Source organism: Citrus sinensis, chromosome 9 (genome assembly GCF_022201045.2).
Source record: "Citrus sinensis cultivar Valencia sweet orange chromosome 9, DVS_A1.0, whole genome shotgun sequence".
Lineage (NCBI taxonomy): Eukaryota > Viridiplantae > Streptophyta > Magnoliopsida > Sapindales > Rutaceae > Citrus > Citrus sinensis.
This window is the reverse complement of record NC_068564.1, coordinates 6,215,202-6,228,928: the sequence shown is the minus strand read 5'-3', so window position 1 is coordinate 6,228,928 and position 13,727 is coordinate 6,215,202. Positions and strand designations below refer to the sequence as shown.

The 13,727-nt window shown below is 36.4% G+C and overlaps 2 protein-coding genes across 7 annotated transcripts in view; both read right to left on the bottom strand.

Annotated features, from left to right (window-relative positions):
* Positions 1-13,727, bottom strand: part of LOC102607632 (wall-associated receptor kinase 2-like) — an 88,758-nt gene that overhangs the window by 42,339 nt on the left and 32,692 nt on the right. The gene's annotated exons all lie outside the window — the stretch shown is intronic.
* LOC127900045 (wall-associated receptor kinase-like 22) lies at positions 8,568-11,893 on the bottom strand. The gene is made up of 2 exons (XM_052434427.1): positions 11,053-11,893; positions 8,568-9,787 (listed from the first exon to the last, which is right to left on the bottom strand). The coding sequence occupies exons 1-2, from the start codon at positions 11,891-11,893 to the stop codon at positions 8,568-8,570; spliced, it is 2,061 nt and encodes a 686-aa protein (XP_052290387.1).

The window sequence follows — 13,727 nt, the reverse complement described above, 5'->3', positions numbered from 1 at the left end:
ATTATAATTATAGATACTAAAATATAGTTTAAAAAAAAAGAACTTTTACTCTTTAAATCTATCTTTGCATTCAACATATTTTTATTAAATTCTAATAAATTAGAAATATTTTTATTAACTGGACAAGTGGGTAACAAAGCTGATGGTTTAATCTTTATGGGCACTTGGTGGTGGGCCACGATCAGGGACGAGATGTTGTTGACAGCCATTATGTGGGCTTGTCGTACGGACTTGTTCTACATTTTGTTTCTGAAAGTAAACTAGTACAGTGTTGTAGTTCAACAACTGTTCTTTCAAGATGAAGAAAAGGAAAAACTGAGGAGGCTTGAGCTGTATCATTCGTTCAATAATTATGAATATTCAATTATATTCTCTGCAATTTCGTTTTCGGTCAGTTACAATACAATTTGTAACCATAAATTTATGACAACGATTTCCATAGCCAATGTCGTCAGAACAAACATCAGCTGATCCGGTATTAATCACAATGACATTCGACTTCCTTTTAAAAAATATAATGGGTTTAATACATAAAAATATTTTTATTATATAAATTGGGTTTATTAAGGATATATTGAGTATTTGGGTGGGGTAATCAATTAAAATTTTAAATTTTAAATGTTGAAGATGAATTTATTTAATAAATGAAGTTAATGAGTAGTTTAGTGGGTTCAACCCATTATATAATTATAACAAAAAAATTAAATTATTATTTTATTTTTGAATAAAATAAAAATAGTTCATTCGAATGAAACAAAATTTTCGTAGCTTTAAAAAATATATATATTTTTTGTAAAAGGAAATTATGTCAATTTTAAATTAAAATAATTACTATGGTATGATGTTCCCACAGCATCAATGATGAGGGAGATGAAATATGGCTCTTTACTCTTCATGAAATTTGAGTGATCTTAAGTATTTCTTTTGTTAATTGTTTAATGTCAAATTTTCTTTGTGTAGATAGATCATTTTGTCTTTAGAGAAACGACTGAATCTTGAACAATGCGAGTGAAATCTATAAATTGCTAGGTTTGTTGGACCCATACATGTCAGATGACAAAATCAAGTGCGGTACCATGCATGTTAGGGGAATATGTATACAATTTTAATGTGCGAGTGTTATATCATCTATATATCATGTCATATTAGAACAAGTTAAGTGTTGGATGAGATGAATTAGGTGTTCGATAAAATATCTCTGTGATAAGCCTCAGCTAGAACCTCAATATCACCTCCAGCAAGCATTGACCGGGCAGCATGTGATGATTTGGAAGTGCCAAAAAATAGAGCTATTTACACCTCAACACGTGTCTCATAAAAATCGGTTAAATTAAATAACCAATATATTTTATTTTGATCAGGATTAAAGATCAATATAGATTGATTCTAGACGACAAATCAATATAGATTGATAACGAATATAAATTATATTTAGTCTCATATTAAAGGTCAATCTTAAAGGTCTGGAGAAATCAAATTTCAATCAATTCAGAAATGTGTTAGGAAATTGGTGGGTGAAGCATGACCGCAGCTAAAATAAAATTGGAAATAAAATAAAGAACAAGCACACTAGAGAACACCAGAAATTACGTGGTTCGGCTTTTAGCCTACATCCACGGGCGAAGACAGAAGGAAATATTTTACTAGTGAAAAGGAGTTACAAGTATTGTAGTATTTTAGCTCACTACCCAAAACCCCAATACACCCAAACTCTCAAATCACTAGACACTCAAGAGTTTATTAAACTCTTGAAAACTCTCAACACTCAAAGAAAGAAAGATTTCTCTCGATGGAATTGAATGAAAATGAATGAGGAAGCTCTTCCTTTTATAGCCAAAAAATGGCTATTAAATTAATATATATATATGTATATATTTCAAAGTAGTTGCCAACTTCTTTTAAATGCCAAGCCCGTGTGCTCCTTTTCCTTTCCAACTTGCTGCAAAATTTCTCTTCTTTGAATGTTGACCATCTAGATGGATGGCTGCTTTTGACATTTCTCCCACTTGGAGCTTTGATGGAGAATCAATCAATCTCCACACCATCCTTTCTGCTTCGCCATAATCATGTTGCCTACGTTTCTGCTAGGCCACAAGAGGATCTACTCCAGATAAACTTATCCGTATTTATCGGCTTGGTCAAAACATCTGCTAGGTTCTCCTTAGTATGGATTTTCTGTAAATCCACACTTCCATCTTCCACTACTTCTCGAACGAAGTGATACTGAACTCCTATGTGCTTTGTCCTGGAATGAAAGGCTGGATTCCTTGCAATATGCAAGGCACTCTGACTGTCACAAAATACAGAAATTTTCTCTTTTCTGTGCCCGAGCTCCTCCAATAACCTTTGTATCCAAATAGCTTCCTTGCAAGCTTGTGTAGCTGCCATGCATTCTGCTTCTGTTGTAGATAAAGCCACAACGGTCTGCAGTTTCGAAACCCAGCTTACAGCTGCTCCCGCAAGTGTAAACACATAACCAGTAGTGGATTTCCTTTTATCAAGATCTCCTGTAAAATCTGAATCCACATAACCTCTGACAGTAAACTATGATCCTCCATAACATAATGCAACATCTGAGGTTCCTCTGATGTATCTCAGAATCCTCTTCACAGTTATCCAATGCTCTCCACCAGGATTCGCCATGTATCGACTGACTGCTCCCACTGCTTGTGCAATGTCCGGTCTTGTACATATCATAGCGAACATTAAACTTCCCACTGCTGATGCATACGGTACTCGAGACATCTCCTTCCTCTCTGCTTCATTGCTAGGACACATACTTGAGGAAAATTTGAAATTAACAGGAAGTGGGGTAGAAATTGACTTACAATCTTGCATGTTGAAGCGCCGCAAGATTTTCTTCAAATAATTCTTCTGTGAGAGCCAAATCTTCCTGTTATTTCTGTCTCGGTGAATTTGCATCCCTAGAATCTTGTTTGCTGGTCCCAAGTCCTTCATTTCAAACTCCCTAGCCAACTGTGCCTTCAATTCTTGGATTCGATCTTTGTTGGGACCTGCTACCAATATGTCATCCACATACAACAGCAAAATGATGAAATCATTATCTTCAAATCTCTTGTAATATGTACAATGATATGAACTGAGTCTGTTGTATCCAAGGCTCATGATGAAGGAATCAAATCTCTTATACCAACACCTCGGCGCCTGTTTGAGACCATATAGAGATTTGTTCAACCTGCAAACCAAGTTCTCCTTTCCTTTTTCTGCAAAACCTTCTGGTTGGAGCATATAAATTTCTTCTTCAAGTTCTCCATGAAGAAATGCAGTTTTAACATCTAACTGCTCTAGATGTAGGTCAAATGTAGCACACATTGCCAAGACTATTCTGACTGTTGTGAGTCGAACCACCGGAGAAAATATCTCGTTGAAGTCAATACCTTCTTTCTGAGCATATCCTTTCACTACCAGTCTCGCACGATACCGCTCCACTTGGTCATTGCCATCACGTTTGATCTTGTAGACCCATTTGTTTCCAATGGTTTTTCTTCCACGTGGTAGTGGTACAAGTTCCCATGTCTTGTTCTTGTGTAGAGCTTCAATTTCTTCCTGCATTGCTGTCATCCACAAAGCAACATCTGAGCTGTTTAAAGCTTCATGGAAAGTTGAAGGCTCTCCATCCTCTGTTAGAAGACAGTATGCAACGTTGATCTCTGTGACATACTCCGAGTGCCACGTTGGCGGTCGTCTCTCATGAGTTGACCGACGAACTTCTGGAGCCTCGGACTCAACTGGTTCTTGTTCCTCGTGCTCTGATGCTGCTTTAGAAGAATCTGAATCTTCTGGATTATTTTCGACATATACCGGCACAGTCTCTGACTTTTCTTTTACAGTGCCATCATCTTCATCTTTTCTTTGCAGTTGATCTTCTACAAAAATAACATCTCTGCTGATGACGATCTTGTGGGCAGTGGGATCCCACAGACGATACCCCTTTACTCCATCAGCATACCCCAAGAAGATACATCTTCTAGATTTTGCATCCAGCTTTGTTCTTTCTTGGGCATTGTACATCACGTACACAGGACATCCAAATGCATGTAGGTAGGAATAATCAGCTGGCTTTCCAGTCCACATCTCCATCGCCGCCTTCAACCCAATAGCTGTAGATGGCGACCGATTTACTATATAACAGGCAGTTTTGGCTGCTTCTGCCCAGAATGAATTGGGTAGACCAGCAGTCCTCAACATAGCTCTTATTCTTTCTGTAAGAGTTCTGTTCATCCGTTCTGCCACTCCATTTTGTTGAGGAGTGTATGCCACCGTGAACTGTCTCTGAATACCTTCTTGCTTACAGAAAGCAAGAAACTCGCCGTCTGTATATTCTCCACCATTATCTGTCCTCAAGCACTTGATCTTTTTACCAGATTCAAGTTCCACCCGCGCTTTGTATTCTTTAAACACAGGAAATACATCTGACTTTTTCTTAATTGGATACACCCAACATCTTCTGGAATAATCATCAATAAAAGTCACCATGTACTTTGCACCTCCCATGGATATATCCGGTGATTCCCAAACATCAGAATGAATCAAGTCTAGAATGCATTTACTTCTAGCAATAGATCTACTGAATTTTAATCTATGCTGCTTACTTGTAACACAATGCTCGCAAAATGGTAAACTTACCGATTTGAGCCCCGGAAGTAATTTTCGCTCAGAGAGAATCTTCAAGCCTTGTTCTGACATGTGGCCAAGTTTGAGATGCCACATCATCGTTGACTCTTCTCCATTTGATGCGACACACGCATCAGCCTCCTGTAGTGTTTCTCCTTTAAGCATGAATAGATTAGCACCGATCTTTTCTGCCTTCATCAATACAAGCGCTCCTTTAACGATCTTCATAATTCCATTCTCCACATGAGTTTGGCACCCATGATTGTCTATTTGTCCCAAAGACAATAGATTTTTCTTCAGGTCGTTGACATGTCGTACCTCCCCAATTGTGCGAATTGTACCATCAAACATTTTTATTTTGATAGTACCAATACCAGCGATCTCCAAGGCATGATCGTTACCCATATATACAGATCCTCCTGAGATAGGTTCATATGTGTGGAACCATTCTCTCCTAGAGGTCATGTGCCAGGTAGCTCCTGAGTCTATAAGCCAGACATCAGAAAGTTGTTTTCTGCCTTCTGAAACAGTTGTTGCCTCACTATAGAGAATTTCGCCATCATCCGAGGTACTTGCTACACACCCCTGAGCATTTGATGACTCAGGTTCTTTGCCCTCTCTTTTCTTCTGGTTACTCCAACACTCCTTTTTGACGTGCCCTTTCTTGCCACAGTTGTAGCATTTAACATTCTTCTTACTTCTGGATTTTGATCTACCATGATTTTGACTCCCACTGGGGCCACGTTCTGTTGATCTTCCTCTCGTCACCGATAGCGCCTCCGCTTGCTGCGAACTTGCTTGTCTGTTTTCCTTGTTTTTTCGCCTGCTCTCCTCATTTAATACGGAGGCTGCAACATCGTTGAAAACTAGACCCTCCACTGGATTGTTGTTCGTCAGGTTGATGATGAGTTGATCATACGAATCTGGTAGACTTTGAAGTAGAAGCTCTGCACGTTCATTTTCCTCTATATTATGACCCAACGTTGTGAGTTGTGAAAATAGAGTCTTCAAGGTGTTGATGTGGTCGGTCACCATTGTAGATTCTGCCATTCGAAGAGTATAGAGTTTTCTCTTCAAGAAGATTTTGTTGTGTAGTGACTTGGCCTCGTACAATTTTGTGAGAGTATCCCATATTTCCTTCGCCGTATTTTTCTCTGCCACACTAGATAATACTCCATTCGCAAGTGCCAAGTGTAGATCAGAAATGGCGTTACCGTCTACCTCGTTCCACTTGTCATCAGTTATCTCCATGGGCCTTTCTCCAATTGCTGCCAAACAATTATTTTTCCTCAATACAGCTTTCATCTTCATTTTCCACAACGAAAAATTATTTCCGTTAAACTTCTCAATTTCATACTTTGCCGCCATTTTGTTGATAAATACTGCACACAAGCTAGTATACCACCTTGAATAGTTGTGAGTATGTGTGAGAATGCACACCAGGAAAGTTCCCAGGAAAGACTGGAGGGGTCACAATGGTCCCACTTAAAACCCAGACTCCTTAAGCTCTTATCGCCTTTGTGACAGAACTTTCCTAGACATGTACAGAACCACACAGTTGCTTTACTCACACCACTATTCCCTGCTTTGCACCGCAAAATTCTTGGATCGCTTCCACCGTTTCACGTGAATAGTACCGTATACGTGAATAGTACCGTATACATGAATAGTGCCGTACACCGTATACGTGAATAGTGCCGTACGCCGTATACGTGAATAGTGCCGTACGCCGTATACGTGAATAGTGCCGTACGCCGTATACGTGAATAGTGCCGTACGCCGTATACGTGAATAGTGTCGTACGCCGTATACGTGAATAGTTCCGTACACCGTATACGTGAATAGTGCCGTACGCCGTATACGTGAATACGTGAACAATTCCTGACTCCAAAAATACAACCAATAGCTCTGATACCACTGTTAGGAAATTGGTGGGTGAAGCAGGACCGCAGCTAAAATAATATTGGAAATAAAATAAAGAACAAGCACACTAGAGAACACCAGAAATTACGTGGTTCGGCTTTTAGCCTACATCCACGGGCGAAGACAGAAGGAAATATTTTACTAGTGAAAAGGAGTTACAAGTATTGTAGTATTTTAGCTCACTACCCAAAACCCCAATACACCCAAACTCTCAAATCACTAGACACTCAAGAGTTTATTAAACTCTTGAAAACTCTCAACACTCAAAGAAAGAAAGATTTCTCTCGATGGAATTGAATGAAAATGAATGAGGAAGCTCTTCCTTTTATAGCCAAAAAATGGCTATTAAATTAATATATATATGTATATATTTCAAAGTAGTTGCCAACTTCTTTTAAATGCCAAGCCCGTGTGCTCCTTTTCCTTTCCAACTTGCTGCAAAATTTCTCTTCTTTGAATGTTGACCATCTAGATGGATGGCTGCTTTTGACAAAATGTTCGTAAGTAACGGCACTTGATTACTAATAAAACCAAGTACTATGAACTCTCAAGTACGGGCAAAAACGGTTACCAAATCTAACAGTCCAAATCAAACTAAGAAAAAGAATGGTGAGGATTTCAAATTTGAAATACATTTTCCTACCAATCTTTCATCTCTCAATCTATAAATAAGAGCCAAAAATCAAGAAATGATCTTTTGGACAATTTTTAGAACAAGCTAGATCAAAACAATATAATATTTAAAAAAATTATCATCCATCAAACACTCACTTTATCGTCGAAGTAGAGGTGGCAAAAATACCCGTCCGGTCCGGACCCGGACCGTACCCGGGCGTTGCGAGCCGGGTATTACCCGGTCCGGGTATGAAGCCGGGTCGGTCTTGGGCATCACTTGATAAACCCGGAACCCGGATTTTATTAAAAAAAATTATAAAATATATATTATTTTAAATATTTTATATTTATTTAACTTATTTATTATACATATATAAAGTTTTAAACACTTAAAATTTATATTTTCATGTCAAATTTTATTGAAATAAATTTAAAACTTATAAAATTACCAAAAAATAAAAAATATATACACATAAAATATTAAAAAATATAAAATCCGGGTACCCGGATTAAAACCCGGCCCGGACCCGGACCCGGACCGGTTGCATCCGGGCAGGGTCCGGTCATGGCAATACCCGGACCCGGCCCGGGGTTTTGCCATCTCTACGTCGAAGTGTCTTTTACAGGCACACGTTCAAGTTCTACCAAAGAAATTATACGAAAAATGTGAATTATTTCTAAAATTTTCAGAGGATTTAGGAATGAATTTTTACTTATTATACATCGAGTTATCTTGCATTGAAGGCTATGAAACCTTCATGACTCAACGTGTAACTCAGCATATTCAAGAAAGCTCTGGATAGCTCAATGGATAAGCATAAGGAACCATATAAGACAAACGCGTATTATCCTTTGTAAAGTATACTGAATCATGACCATTAGATTAGCGCTATAGCTGCAAATGTACTCATCATCTTTAATTAATAATAAATTCAAGATTTAAATTTAAAAGATTTTTCCTTATTCTCATATTCGATCGTGTTTATAAATGGACTGGACAGAAGTTATGCATCATAGATTCACATGCAGAATGCCGTGTCGCCAGCTCCTCTTTCTTTTGTATGCTCTGCTTCTGATATGTCAAACTGTGAGGTCTTCTGTTTCTTCAGTTTCACCCCCTAATTGCAATGTTCTTCTTAGGATAAAAATCTTGCTTCTCTACGATCTTTGAATCTTTTAATTGCCAGGTTTGTGGCAACACTTGATGATCTATCGGAATAAACCTTTATTTTTATTTCCCAATTGACTACTCTGGGACTGGCCTAACTAGCGTTCACCCCAATTGCATTGTCCAATGAAAATAGTAGAATATATTGCAAAAGTCTCACAATTTTATTTATGAAATGAAAATATATTAAAACGTACAAGACAACTCTATTCAATCACTGCTTGTTTCAAAGTAAAGGTCTTGCGTCAATGGAAAAAGCAGGTCCTGCATCGATGGAAAAAGCAGCACTATTGTTTAGAATTGACGTCCCCATAGAAACTAAATTACTTTCTAAATAATGTTCACTTATGTCACCGTTCACACAATCAATCACTCCACAATTCTGCTGCAAAATGGAAGCCCCAATTGACGCTCTAATCCCCCCCAATTCAAATGCCACTTCTTTCATTGTAGGTCTGTTCTTCCCGTTCAAGTTCAAGCATCTTTTTGCAAGTGTAGCAACAGTCATGATCTCTTCTCTCTCAGCTTCCTTAAGAACTAGAGCATCAAGGACTTCAAACAAACGGTTTTCATTCATTGCTTGGAGAAAATAACCCACTAAACTTCTATCTTCGTCAATGTTGATTGCACGAATAGGTTTTTGACCAGTTAAAATCTCAACAAGAACTACACCAAAACTATATACATCACTCTTTTCAGTAAATTGACTTGACTGAAAATACTCTGGATCTACATATCCAAAAGTCCCTTGTACTTTTGTGGTCAAATGAGTTTGATCAACCGTTATAGATCTTGAAGTTCCAAAATCCGAAACTTTGGCTCGATATTTATCGTCCAAAAGTATGTTTGCAGACTTGATGTCTCGATGATAAATAGAAATAGAAGCAGCTGAATGCAAATAGAAAAGAGCACCTGAAACTTCTACAGCAATGCGTAAAAGCAATTCCCATGTAATTGGAAACTCCTCGATGTGGTTATGTATGTATTGATAGAGAGTTCCATTTGGAACAAATTCATAGACTAAAAGAGGAACTTCTGTCTCCAAACAACATCCCAATAACTTAACAATATTTCTGTGGTTGATTTGAGATAAAATTACCACCTCATTGATGAACTGCTCAACATTATTCTCATCTACTAATTTGGATTTTTTGACGGCCACAATTCTACCATCTGCCAACATTCCTTTATACACAGTGCCTTGTCCTCCTTGACCCAAGATTCGATTGGCATTATAGTTATCAGTGGCCTTTTCTAAATCCTTTGAAGTAAACAATTTTGTTTTCTCAACACTGCTTTTGTTTGAAGACAGTTCTTGTTGCAATAACAAACCACCATTTCTTTTAAAGAACGTCTGCTTGGACTTGATTTCCCTTCTCTTTTTTGTGAACTTGTACAATCCCCATATTCCAATTAGAAACAAGGGTCCAAGCCCACAACCTGCTCCTCTCCAGGACAAGGATAATTAGTTAACTCACCGTCCAGACCATTCATCACATGGAACTATGTAATAGAAAAGGTCATAATTTAATGTGTATATCATTTGGGTATTTTGGTCTTCCTAAGTTAAATCATTAATAACTTACATTAACTTAAAATTAGTTGTTAAATTAAAAATAGAGTTTAACTTAAAATAGTTGTTTAATCAATAATAGAGTTCACTGTAAAACTCTTGGGGCATTTTTGGGACATTAATTTTGGGTCAATAAGTTATGTATAACTAATGTAACATAGCGCTGTCTTGATGTTTTATCTAGAAATTTATATCTTGATGATATAAATTTGGATCATCCTGAGTTTCAATAATCGAAATTTTTGGGATTTATTCTGGTTAAACACGGTCCATTATTGGGATCAAATTTTAAATACCCAGGTTATGTCCCGAGTGTGGCATAGGAAAAAGTCGCCCTGGTCTTGATCCTGTGAGCCAAAACTCATACTCCAACCGGGATTTTCAAATTCCTATTGGTACCACCACATACTACACCTTGACACTACACAGCACAACTCTCAGTAATGATATTCATAAAAATTTAGACGTACTTAAATACAAAAGATTTTGTCCACCCTACCATAAAATGAATAAATAAATATTTAATTACCACCGTATGGCTTTTGAATTCTGTATGATTTCGACAAACCTAAGAGGTGTGCTAAAAATACCCTATTATTAACACCTGATTTTTGTTTCGTTTAGTCTAAAATATATTATTCTTTTAAGACCTTAGGCAAGGTATATGAAAAAGGAAACAATAAATAATTTTTTTTTGTTTAAGTATTTTATTCTCTTAAAAGCGTCATCAACCACAGTTGGACTTCCCCATGACTATTAGAAAAAAAAAATTAATTTAGAGAATATTAAGGGGCAGCAAATTATGTCAAAAGGTTCTCAAACATGCAACAAAATGTATTAGAAGGTGCTTTGACTGCTTACCTAGAGCGACCTTAATCAAATTTTTTTGATTGGGTATACAACCTCCTCCATCTTTTCTTCCGTCTCCATGAAACCCCTTGCGGCAGCGACATGTGTAACTTCCTGGTATGTTATCACATATGTGCGTGCGCGTGCAGTTATTGAGGCTTGGGTCTTCGCATTCATTAATATCTGCCATTAAATAATTGTTTTAAATATTAATTAATTAAAAATGATTTTAAAAATTCGAAAATGAACATCCACACGTGAGTGAGAATGATTAAAGATTTATCTATACCTTGGCAACCATCAGAGAGGTACGGATTGCCTTCGTATCCTTTGTTGCATTTGCAACGATAGCCGGAAGAAGTACTGGTGTTATCCTTGGGTGTATCCCAGGATGCATTGAGTCCACATATTTTTGCTTCTTCACATGTTTCATTTGTGGTTATTTCCCAATCAAGCACCATAGGAAAATAGTCTGGTATGCCCCCCAAGGCAAGATAATTGGAGGTAAAATGGAACTGGCTTTGATCAACAACAAACGCGTAAGTGCATGGATTGAATGAGGACACATTTGTGTGATTGTTAAAGCTGACTGCTTCCACTTCGAGTTCTTTCAGCCCTCTAGGAATCTCAATCTGGCAACATCCAGTGCCGACACAGGATCCATTGGTGACAGAGTCAAAGCTGTCGCACGTGCACATGCAACCGGATTTGTATCTGTCCTCACCCAAGAAACCACTTACATAAGCGTAACTGTCACAGCCAATGACTATGAACTTGTTTCCCGTTTTAGAGACCGTGAATTTGGACAAAGTGATGGAAGGCAAGTTGCTGTCTATCGAGTATCCCTTAGCATCGTAGCAGTCTTTTGCGGTGTATTGCATGACATTCAAGTGACCGTCGATGGATATGTTGACAACGTCGATATTTGAATCCCATAAGAATGGTTTGGGTGGGTTGAAATGAGTGTCGTTACAAGTGATGCGAAACTCTTCGTTCAGGAAACAACCAGGCTCTGTACCGAATGGATACGGGATCTCGACGTCTCCACAACGATTGAGGCAGCCAGGCTTGGCTTGAGCATGAGCAGCAGAGGCAGTACTTGCTCTAGAAGTACAGCAGTGGCAGCTCATTGCTAGTAGTAGCAGCTGCACTCGCACCACCAGCATAATAAGTCGGAAAGGCATTTTGAGGAATCCCATAATTATTTCCTAGGTAGCTAGCCAGTTCGCTCTATAGGAAAGATCATTACGAATTAATTTGGATTTTATAACGATAAGAGGAGTTCAGCTGCTATAGTTTACTTTGAAAATTCTTAAAATGCGGTATTAAATCCTGTTTGGTATTCATTAGTTATAGTTTGAAAGTTATAAGGCAGGTCAACTCTCATGAAGAGAGTTATGGTGACGTTTTACAGTTCTCTTTATAAGAGTTAGCCAGGTGGCCGTGACTCTTCTGATTAAAATTTTAAAAGGTACAATATTAAAGTATTTAGTAAACATTTGCAAACTATAAATTAAAATTTAATTTAATTTAATTTTACATTTATACAATGAAAAATAATAATTTATTAATTATTTTTGTTAAATTATTATTTAAAAATTATATTCATTATATACTGTTAATTTTTATTTTATAAATATAATTTTTTCCATAATAATTATAATTAAAAAATTCAACAAAATCCAATTCCAATCGGACCCTCCAGAGACCATCAAAACATGCGCACCGGCAAACACTCAAACCCAGTAAATGCATTTGGTCGACTCATGAAGAATCAATCAATGAAGTCTTCATCTCTCAAATGGATCGATCAATTCCTAGTCCGGGGTCCCACATAAATTTATTTAATTGTTTTGACAAATTCAAGGAACAATTTTCCGTTAAGTAAGCGAAAAAAAATCCAAATACTGTTCGAAGACATCTACATCAACAAATATGATAAAGAATCTTAATGGTGACACAAAGGTAATAAAATAACCATAAAATTGTGCAGCATTAATTTTTTACTTAACATTATAATACTTTATAATTTTATAATTATTTTATCACCATTATATCAAATATTTCGATTCGAGTATCAATACTTCTGTATACTTGTTTTATTCTCCAAAAAAAAAACTTATTTCGAGAGTATTTTAATTTTTCTTAGGATTTTGTTTTATTACTTATATATTTTAAGTAAATACGATTCTTAACATACAAATTAATATTATAAAAAAACTTGTTCAAAGACTGTTACCCCATGAGGATTCCAAAACCAACTTAAATTTTGCATGGGGTTGGCTCAAACAAAGTACTAAGAGTAATGTTATTTGCATAAAAAATCACACGTAATCACTAAAAATTAAAAAATAAATCATTAAAAAATAAATCACCTAGGGTTGCTCAATCATTAAATTTTCGGTTGATCTGATTGTTTTGATTGGTTGATCACGCTTCATGAAAGTCGCCGATGGTTTTAAGACATCAAACAAGAATTAATTTTCTACGGAGAATTATTAATTATTGAGTAATATGAGATATATCAAGAATGAAACATTCATTTTCTTTTCTCGAGAAAACGTAAATTTATATGGAGGGGGACAATGACTCATTTTTCTTTGATTTTTTTTATCACTTAGATCTTTCTAAAATTTTAATAACTTATGTAATTGCTAACATTAAATCGTTAAAGAAAAAAATGAGTTTTGACATACAAATTGATATTAGAAAAATAATTCAACATTGTTTTATAAATTGAAATCAATTAATCAAATATATAGTATGTCATTCGTTTTAGCAACATTGTCTTTGTTGTAATTTATTCTATTAATAGGGCGTGATTACACAAATGATTGGGAGAATGTAGATTCAAATTGTGAATTCTATTCAACATAAAAGTCTATTATAACATTTAATATATTGGGAGAATATAGAACCACGATGACTTGTTAAAATTTATTAATTTGAATCAGTCAATTTGCT

What these genes read in the sequence shown, in the direction of transcription:
- LOC127900045 (XM_052434427.1), bottom strand. Translation starts at nt 11,893, where the DNA reads ATGAGCTGCCACTGCTGTACTTCTAGAGCAAGTACTGCCTCTGCTGCT. An exon ending in CCTCTCTGATGGTTGCCAAG is followed by an intron (nt 9,788 to 11,052) that starts GTATAGATAAAT and finishes TGTCCTGGAGAG; the next exon opens with GAGCAGGTTGTGGGCTTGGA.